General features: G+C 46.5%; 1 protein-coding gene across 2 annotated transcripts in view; it reads left to right on the plus strand.

Annotated features, from left to right (window-relative positions):
* Positions 1-7,532, plus strand: part of ANXA13 (annexin A13) — a 50,637-nt gene extending 43,105 nt beyond the window's left edge. For both annotated transcript variants that reach the window (XM_041769332.1, XM_041769334.1), the window contains 2 exons: positions 3,039-3,151; positions 6,873-7,532. In XM_041769332.1, coding sequence (XP_041625266.1) covers positions 3,039-3,151; positions 6,873-6,992 — 233 coding nt within the window. In that variant the 3' untranslated portion in view covers positions 6,993-7,532. The remainder of the gene's footprint in view (positions 1-3,038; positions 3,152-6,872) is intronic.
* Positions 7,533-9,691: the final 2,159 nt, after the last annotated feature.

A 9,691-nucleotide genomic window follows, 5' to 3' on the forward strand; every position in this document is an offset into this window, starting at 1 on the left:
GTAATATGTGGTTCAGCCAGGTTTCCAATCCACAAACAAGTTTTTGCACATGTGTTCTTTTCCATTTGGTTCCATTCAACATTTAGAATGAATGAGGTCTCTTTAGAAAGAGTGCGGAGGGAGACCAGATCTTCCCTGTGCCAAGCAAACACCACGACCTTCTCTCCAGGGGTTGCCCGTAGGCAGGAAATAGCAGAAAGATGGGCATGGCGCTGTGTCTGGCAGGCTCCTTCTTCCTTTCCACAAGCCCTGGAATGAAGGCATTGTCCATTGTCCACGCTTGTATGGCAAGGAATTGAGGGCACCATCCCAAATAGCACAAGAAATGGAAAGACAGATTCCCCAGAAGAGAAAGAACTGAAAAAAACAGTCCTGGAAGTTAAAAAATGTGCTCAATCCGCCAAATTTTGTGTGTGTATGTGTGTGTGTGTGTGTGTGTGTGTGTTGGGGAGGGTGCTAAAAAATTTTTTTGAACAATGTCAGCAATTGATTTTTTTCATCCATACTCATTTTGCATTCAAATTAGCAAGACCTCTACTGTGATGTACAGAGGCCTAAACATTCTTAGTGTCACTCCTGACCCACACTGAACACACATGGATGACTGTCCTTAGGGCTCAAAAGAGGAATCTCTTAAGTAGATTGAGGGAACCACTAACAGCCTAACTCAGAGGTTCCAAATCCTTTCTGTGCTTGCCTCACAGAGAATCAGGAACATACCAGAATGCAGTCAGAGGATTATATTAATCTTCATTACTATTAATAATTAATGGCAATAAACCACTATTAATATTATTAATAGTAATAAAGCCATTCAATTCTCTAACATTTAGTTGGCCCCTACTGAGGCTGGGTATCGTGCTAGGTGTAGGGATCAGAGGTTAAAAGGTCCAGTTCCTGCTCTTAAGAAGCTTAAAGTCCATGGTAGATACACACAAATCAACAGATTCGGTTATGGTAAAGATAAAAACCACCGGAGGGAAGAGGGCACAGGGCAAGAAAGAGTCATACCCCTGGAGACAAGGACCATGAAATGCAGGACTTCAGTGTACCCCAGTGGTAGCAAACTTAAAAGTGATTAGAATAACCTCCAGTATAAACCACACAAATCCTAGAGCATGACTTCAGCTGTATTTTCTAGACTCTCCCACCCCTGCTCATACCTGGCTCATAAAAATGCCCGTTTATAGCTAAATTTGAGACCAAATGACTCCACCTGTTGCGGCCTGTGGGACAGCACTCTGCCAGCGAGCTTCCCCCACCACATGCATCAGAATCATCCATGCAGGGGACGTGAAAATGCAGTTTCAGGCCCCATTCCAGGTTACCTATTAGGATCTCCAAAAATGGAGCCCAGAAGCCACACTTTCACAAGCTCCCCCAAGGGATGGTCTTCTCCTCACGGTGGCTGGCTCCCCTGCCTTCCACGTGCCACAGCTTTATTCCCACATTGCCCCTGGCTACCCTCACCCAAACTCTTGAGGGATTCCTGCTGCCACTACAACAGATGTTATTCACCAGGCATGGATTGTACACAATAGAAAAGTTGAGGATTCTCTTCTAGAATATCAAAAAGAAGGAATGTCAGGGGAGAAGACACCTCTGAAGGCTGACATGAGGCAATCATTTCCACATCAACAAGTCCTGCACTGAGGGGGGTTCTTAACTGAGTCTCAAGTATGCTATTCCCCAAATTGACAGGTTCTCCCCACAACCACCACCAAAATTTTTTGACATTTCACAGCCTATGGCTCCACATCCTACCTATAGAGGAGAAAAATGAAATGTATCGGATTAAATACAATTAAGACTACTTACTAAAGGGAAATTTCACCTTAACTTTCTTCCAATACCAATTTGTAATATATATATATATCCAACAGCTTTTGGATTGTTCTTGGGATAAAGAGGTCCGACACCTGGGCCTGGGCTTTTCTTTTCCACGGAGACTTTGGTGGATTCCACATGGCCCATAAAAGAAAGAAACAGACCCCCTCCTCCCCAGCCTAGACACTGCTTCCCTAACCCCGTTCCTCCCCAGTGCTCATAAGTAAGAATCAATCGTGTAGGCAATTGCCTAGAAAACAAAATTTCCCATCACAGGACATATGAAGGGTGCACGTTCCACACTTACACTGAGCGTATTACTCGTTACGAATCACAAGCATCAAAAACATTAAGTGTCCTAGGTAAATGTCAACACCTAAAGAGTAAATGGTTCATTCCCCCAAAGCATTTGTCACCATGGGCATATCGTGCCCCAGCCCTGGGAGGCGGGGAGAGGAAAGATGATTATTCCCCCGGAGTAGAGACACACTCTCTGGCCTGACTGGTGAGTCCAAGCTATGCCTCACTAGTTTGTGGATTAGGTCAAAGCAAGGGGAGGACCCTAGCAGGAGCACAGGAAGGTGTCCGAGGACACCATCGAACATTCCATTGTGCCGCATCCCAGATCCAGAGCTAAAAGAGAATGTGGAGCACTTGGAAAAGATTCCGAGATGAGACTCACAGAGCAAAGCCAGTGAGGAAAAACAAAGGACGGAAAGGTTGTTAAGCACAGGAAAGCAGGCCGCAGTCCAGCAGAGTGAGTCTTCAAGATTCTGAAGCTTTATTCTGGCAGAGTGGCCTGCCAATCTGTGGGTGCCCCCCTGAACCCCCAAAGCCAGCATCAGAGAGTTCATTTAGACGAGACAAGTTGCTTTGGCCCCTAAGAATCACAAAGTCAGCAGGGAAAGGCCTGCTGAGGGCCTGAGGGAGGCCACAGCCTTCCTCCTCCCCCCATGGGTCTCCGGGGACCAGCAGGGGGTGCGCTGAAGGGGTTTAGACAGTCCTTGGTTGAAGAGCCCAGGTGCCCTGACCCAAGGGAACCTTCTAGATCCCATCAGAGGGTGGATCTGCACCCTGCAAAGCTCTATCTCACGCCTGAGATAGCTCAAGGGTTGCCAGGGGACACCCCGGGCCAGTTCGGCCCCATCGGAGGGCCTCCCCGGGCCACAACCGGTTCAAGCCTCACCTCCTCTTGTCCCCTGTCCGCCCAGTGAGGTGTGCCCGGGACCAGGAGGGCTATTTCGCCGACCGTCTGTACAAGTCCATGAAGGGCACGGGCACCGACGAGGAGACGCTAATTCACATCATCGTGACCAGGGCCGAGGTAAGACGGCCGCCGGCTGCCCCTTCTCCTTTGGCCACCGCTGATGTCATCCACAAATAGTTTTTCTTAAGCTCCCATTTACAGAAAAGTAAGACAGAGAGACAGCCCTTGCCTTCCCAGACTTTGTGGAAGACACTGTGCCATGCTGCAACCTGTTTCTTCTTATAAAAATACAGGAATGATAGTTGCTTCTCTTCTGGCCTGCACAGAGGGGACCCAGCCGGGCCTTTCTGGGTAGTGCCACCACGCTCAGCCCCATTTTAAGGAGGACAGAGCAGAGACACTGGAAGGTTGACAGCTGACGAGGCCACCCAGCAGGGGACGATGAGCCAATGACTGCCTAGCTCCCCGGCTGGGCCTGCAGTTGAACACACCACGGAAGCCCAGTTTTGCACAAGACGCGTATCAGTACAGGACAATATTTCTGAACCTTTTTTTTTTTTTTTTTTTTTTTACCAATCATCCTGCTAAGGGGCCTCTTGGGACCCAGTTTTTTCCCTAATCACCACTCCCCCCAAAACATTACCACCACAGATACACTATTATGTCTGTTTATGCTCCCTATATGCATATTCCATTATGTTCTGTATGTATATATTGTCCTGTAAATATATATTCTGTTAGGTTCTTTTTAAAATTTAAATTCAATTAATTAACATACAGTGCATTATTTCATTTCAGAGATAGTTTAGTGATTCATCAGTTGCATAGAACACCCCATGCTCATTCCATCACGTGTCCTCCTTTATTCTGCTATGTTCTATATATACGTGTGTGTATATTTATATATATACTTTCACATAAAAAGATTAAGGTTCTTTTTGCCCTCTAATGCACTTTTGCCCTGTTGGGAGCAGCAATGTCACCCTTCTTTGGGATGCCTGAGTATAAGAAAGAGGGAGCTGAGTAGCCCAAAGCTTGGGAGCACCTGTCAAGATTCAGGGCAGATTCTTTGGAACAAGGGGCCCCAGAGAGAAGGAGGGACAAGATTTAGGGGAAGTGGCATTTCATCCACAGTAGGAGAAGACTTGCAGAATGAAGCACTTGAAAGACCACAGACATCTGCCCTCAAAAAATTGTTAATCGAAGGGGACAGTCCCAACCCCAGTCCTGGCCCAAGGCCTTCATCTGACACTGTTTTAAAATATAATTTAGCAAGAAGGTCATTCTTTCGTTTTTATGCCTATTCTTGGAATTTCTCCTCCTCCTCCACTATTCATAGTTTTCTTCTCCCTTCCAGCCCATTTCTCTTGCTCCCACATCCTTCCCTTCCCCAGTCTCTCTGCCACTCTCCTGAGTTCTCTCTTTCTCCTCCCCTCTCTCCCCAGATCTCTGCAGTCTCTGTCTCTCTGTCCCTTAGTAACTCACCCCACCCGCACCCCCACCAAAGTCTCAGGAGATCCTGAGGCTCAAGAAAGCAGGAGCAAGATGGAGCAGGATGGGGAATTCTGGAAGACCCCAGGGGATTGGATCACTCTGGAGGGTTCACCAGGGCTCTGTGTTCACTCCAACGTGAGCCATGGAGTGTACATTCCAAGATGTGTTGTCCCATCTTAGGATTGGCCACATGTCCTGGGTCATCTCCACATGTGGACCATTCACTCAGAATGCTTCAGGCCCAGTGAGATGTATTGGCTGGATCCCCTAATCTCCTAAAACCACTTGGTACTAGAAGGGAGCCCCAGTGTGCCCTGTCCCTGCTCCCCTTACTGCCCCCCACTATCCTGCCCCTCCCCCAGCTAAGTAGTGGAGCCAAGGGGGCGGGGAACACACAGCATCCTGCTCAAGTCTCCCCTCACTCAGCGTCCATTTTGTTTTGTTTTGTTTTGTTTTTTTTTTTTTAATATATTTTTTTTTTAATTTTTCTTTATTTATGATAGTCACGCAGAGAGAGAGAGAGAGAGAGAGAGAGGCAGAGACACAGGCAGAGGGAGAAGCAGGCTCCATGCACCAGGAGCCCGACGTGGGATTGGATCCCGGGTCTCCAGGATCGCGCCCTGGGCTAAAGGCAGGCGCCAAACCGCTGCGCCACCCAGGGATCCCTCAGCGTCCATTTTGCTCAATCCTTCATTCTCCTGCCTTCTGCTCTCATCTTCTTTTTTATTATTTTTTATTTATTTTTTTAATAAATTTATTTTTATTGGAGTTCAATTTGCCAACATACAGAATAATACCCAGTGCTCATCCCATCAAGTGCCCCCCTCAGTGCCTGTCATCCAGTCACCTCCACCCCCCGCCCACCTCCCCTTCCACCACCCCTAGTTCGTTTCCCAAAGTTAAGAGTCTTTCATGTTCTGTCTCCCTATTTCCCACTCATTTTTTCTCCTTTCCCTTTTATTCCCTTTCACTATTTTTTATATTCCCCAAATGAATGAGACCATATAGTGTTTGTCCTTCTCCGATTGACTTACTTTACTCAGCATCATACCATCCAGTTCCATCCACGTCGAAGCAAATGGTGGGTATTCGTCGTTTCTAATGGCTGAGGAATATTCTATTGTATACATAGACCACAGCTTCTTTATCCATTCATCTGTCGGTGGACACCGAGGCTCCTTCCACAGTTTAGCTATTGTGGACATTGCTGCTATAAACATCGGGGTGCAGGTGTCCCGGAGTTTCATTGCATCTGTATCTTTGGGGTTCTCATCTTCTTTCTCTCTTAGTTCATCCCTCCAATCAAGACAGGAGGAAAAAGAATCAGAAACCTGGGTGATGGTCTGTGGATCTGTCTAGAATGCGCAACAGAGTCTAAATTTTTAAAAATTAAGAACACAACTCCTTGTTAAAGAGAGTTCTGTGCTTCTTTTATGAGACACACTGTGTTCTCTCTGTACTTACATCTTTTCTAGTGCAGGTATTGTCTCCCTTACTAGGTCCTAGGGGTGTTCAGAGCAGAACAATCTTTTTATTTGTTTTTCGTCTGTGTCCTCTGCCCATCTCCAGTGCCTGGGTCTTTCAGGTTATCAATGAGTTACATTCAAAATAAGTCCTACAAATTGTAATTGATTTGAATTTTTTTTAAAGATTTTATTTATTTATTCATGAGAGACACACAGAGAGAGGGAGAGGCAGAGACACAGGCAGAGGGAGAAGCAGGCTCCATGCAGGGAGCCTGACGTGGGACTCCATCCGGGGACTCCAGGATCATGCCCTGGGCCGAAGGCAGGTGCTGAACCGCTGAGCCACCCGGGCTGCCCCTTGATTTAAATTTTGTTGATTGGCACTAATAGCCTTGCTGATCCGGGTACAAGAGGGGAAAAAAAAGAACTTCGTTTCAAATCTCTGTGTTGATAATTTTCTTAACCCTATACCCAGGGTCTGGCCTGCAGGCAGCCTCTTTTTGTGTACAGGCTTGCTACCTAAGAATGATTTGTTTTAAGATGATGGTTAAAAAAAAAAACAAAAAAAAAACCACAGAAAAATCACCTGAAATTCCAGTTTTGGTATCCATAAATAAATTTATACTGGGAGATACGTAGATAGATGATAGATAAATGATAGATAGATAGATTCACCTCTGCAACCTTTAGGGAGCTGGACTCCACTTCCCCTTTCCCATTCATAAAATAAGAATAGTAATAGCTCATATTGCAAATGGTTGTTTTGAGGCATAAATGAACAAATGAATATAATGTATTCAGAGCCGTACCTGCCTGCATTCATTGTGAACATACTATAAATGTTCTTGTCTTTGTTGCTATTGTCATCTCTCCTCCAGGTGGACCTTCAGGGGATAAAAGCAAAGTTCCAACAGAAGTATCAGAAGTCCCTCTTGGACATGGTTCGCTCAGACACCTCTGGGGACTTCCAGAAACTGCTGGTGGCCCTCTTGCACTGAACCAAGCCAGCATGGTGGAAGCACATAGAGAAGCCACCTTTGTCAAGAGCCCATTTCAACCCAGATTTGCAAATGTGACCCCAGCACAAAAAGTATTGAAGAATCCTGGCTTCCTTTCTTGGCAGCCTGAATGCTGTGGCCAGGCCAAGCTGTTTAGGGGAAGGGCAGCAGCCTCAAAACGCTTGGGCAGATCACCCTGAATGCTGGCTTAGCAGGTCCCTGAGCAGCCTCTCCGCTTGCCTCTAGCATGGCAAACTGAACGCTTTCTGAACACAAATGAGATTAGCTGTTGATGAAAGAAACTGCACTTGTAATAAAACATTCAGAAGAATAGGTATTGCACAGAGTGGGTAGAGACTGAATGGTTAAGGTACAGGGAAGACAAAATTAATCAGTTGATCAATTTTCCTTCTGTGGGGGGGCCTGGGTGGCTCAGTCGGTTAAGGGTCTGCCTTGAGCTCAAGTCATGGTCTTGGGGTCCTGGGATCAAGCCCCATGTCAGGCTCCCTGCTCAGCAGGGAGTCGGCTTCTCTCTCCCTCTGCCCCTTCTCTCCACTCGCACTCCACTTGTGTGTGTGTGTGTGCGTGCATGCACATGCTCTCTCTTTCTCCAAAATAAATAAATAAATAAATAAATAAATAAAATCTTCAATAAATTTTTTCCCTTCCATGTGTTCAATTTCAAATCCTCAATGGTAATTCAAGTGGGAGATGCCCCCCATCAGCTGCTTTCCCAAAGACTGGGTTGATTAGTTTGGGCTCTTGTCCTGGAAATATATGACTTGTGAAATTCAAATATATGTGTGAAATGCAAATAATAACTTTTGTTAATAATCACCAATGACAGCAATGAAGGCTAGCAGCAAGGAAATAACTGAGGTGTCCATGTGAAATGTGAGTAGGGGTAAAAGTCACTGATCTGTTACCTGGTACAAACGAGTCTTCTTGCTGCCTTAGATATTTCACCCACTTGATTCTTACATCTGATCCTCAATTACAGTTAGCCTGGGCACAGTGCCAACAAGATCAAGGTCAGTGGTCTGACCCCCAAATGGACTGGTTCCACACCAACAGGATCTCTGTTCAAGATGTTTGTCTCATAGCCATGTGTTACTAGACATAAGGGGTCTGTCACAGAACATGGACCCTTTGATCCAGTCATTACGTTTATCATTCATCAAGTGATTATTTGTGCCTGGCACTGCTCAGTAGCACAGTTTCATGTTTAGTCCTCTCAACAGACCTATGAGGTTAATATTACTCCCATTTATCAGTTGAGGAAACTGAAGAGTTCACTCCTAGGCCAATAATGTAGACCCATGCCTCCATATTCGACAGAATGCTCTAAGTAAATTAATGCAGGCACAGCTCTCTGCCCATGAGCAAAAAGAACACACAACTCTGCCTGAAGGAACTGAGGAATGCTTCACCGAGATGCATTTGTGCCGGGTTTTGAAGAATGTATGAACGTTCTCCGGAGAAACAAAGTAAGTAAGAAGGCCAAAAGCAAAGGCTCAGAAGCACAAGGGAGCAGGATGTGTTCAGGAAGTGGTGAAATCCATTCTCCTGGGCATGGATGCGGTGAAGAGAGGGAGAGGGTTGGGGAGGCAGGCCATGAAGCCGTTGAAAAGTATGTTTGGATCACATTAGCGCTGGTTTTGCCTGCCAAGCGTGGGCTCAGTCCTTTGGGCAATGCGCAGTGGCGGTGGGGGGGTGGCCCACTGGAGATGTTCAAGTGAGTGAGAAATATGATCAGATTTGGGCCTTGACAATTGACTTGGTGGTGTAATCAACACACAGCAAAGAGGCCACACTCCCGGTATAAAGGTGTATGTCATGGAGTGTCTTTCTAGTGGCTACGAAATGGTGACTGACGCATTGAGATGTTAACACCTGTGTCCTCCACACACAGGTTTATCTAACAGTCAGGGTTGTCATTATGAACTCTCACACAGTAAAAGGTTTTCTAGAGCCAAGCTCAGTGACAGATCGTACTCATGTTTACTTATTTGTTGCCAAAGCTGGTCTTTGCTTTTAAAAACAGAAACAAGACAACCAGTTCTCGGGACCTGAGCTCACAGTAAGCATAGAAAAACAAACCGACAGGATGAAAGGGGATCTATTAACAACAACCACTGTTTGAGATTGTTGAAGGCCACCAGCCACAAGGTGAGGAGCAGGAAGCTTATTTCATAGGTGAGGAAACAGGCTGAGCAAGACGGAGAGGCAAAGGCATTTATTTGCTCAAGGTCTCAACACGGGAAATGCTGGAACTCAAACCCAGGCTCTTCCAACGCTAATGCCTGAGCCCTTAGCCACACCAGCTCAGGGCCCGAGGGCTTTCCCCAAAACTTTACTGGGCAAGGCACCAGGTACCTCTTTCCATGGCTGCTGAGTGTTGCTCTCTGCTCACAAGCAAAGGTCCATTTCTGGGGGTTTGACTGGGGACTGCCTCAGGAGAACCCTGGTTTGGCCTGTCCCAGGAATGTCCCACCTCATGGTAGACCAGGGATTTCCTCCTTTTCCTCTCCGCACACCCACCATTGCCCAAGTACCCTCTTCCCCAAGTGCTCAGAGGGCAGGGACAGTCTGTGGAGGGGATCCAGGGGAGAAAGAGAAGACAAAGTTAGAAGGAAGAGAGAGGGGACAGCTACACTACCTGGTCACTCTCCCACTGAGCAGCCCTATCCCCCTTCTCC

Source organism: Vulpes lagopus, chromosome 9 (genome assembly GCF_018345385.1).
Source record: "Vulpes lagopus strain Blue_001 chromosome 9, ASM1834538v1, whole genome shotgun sequence".
Lineage (NCBI taxonomy): Eukaryota > Metazoa > Chordata > Mammalia > Carnivora > Canidae > Vulpes > Vulpes lagopus.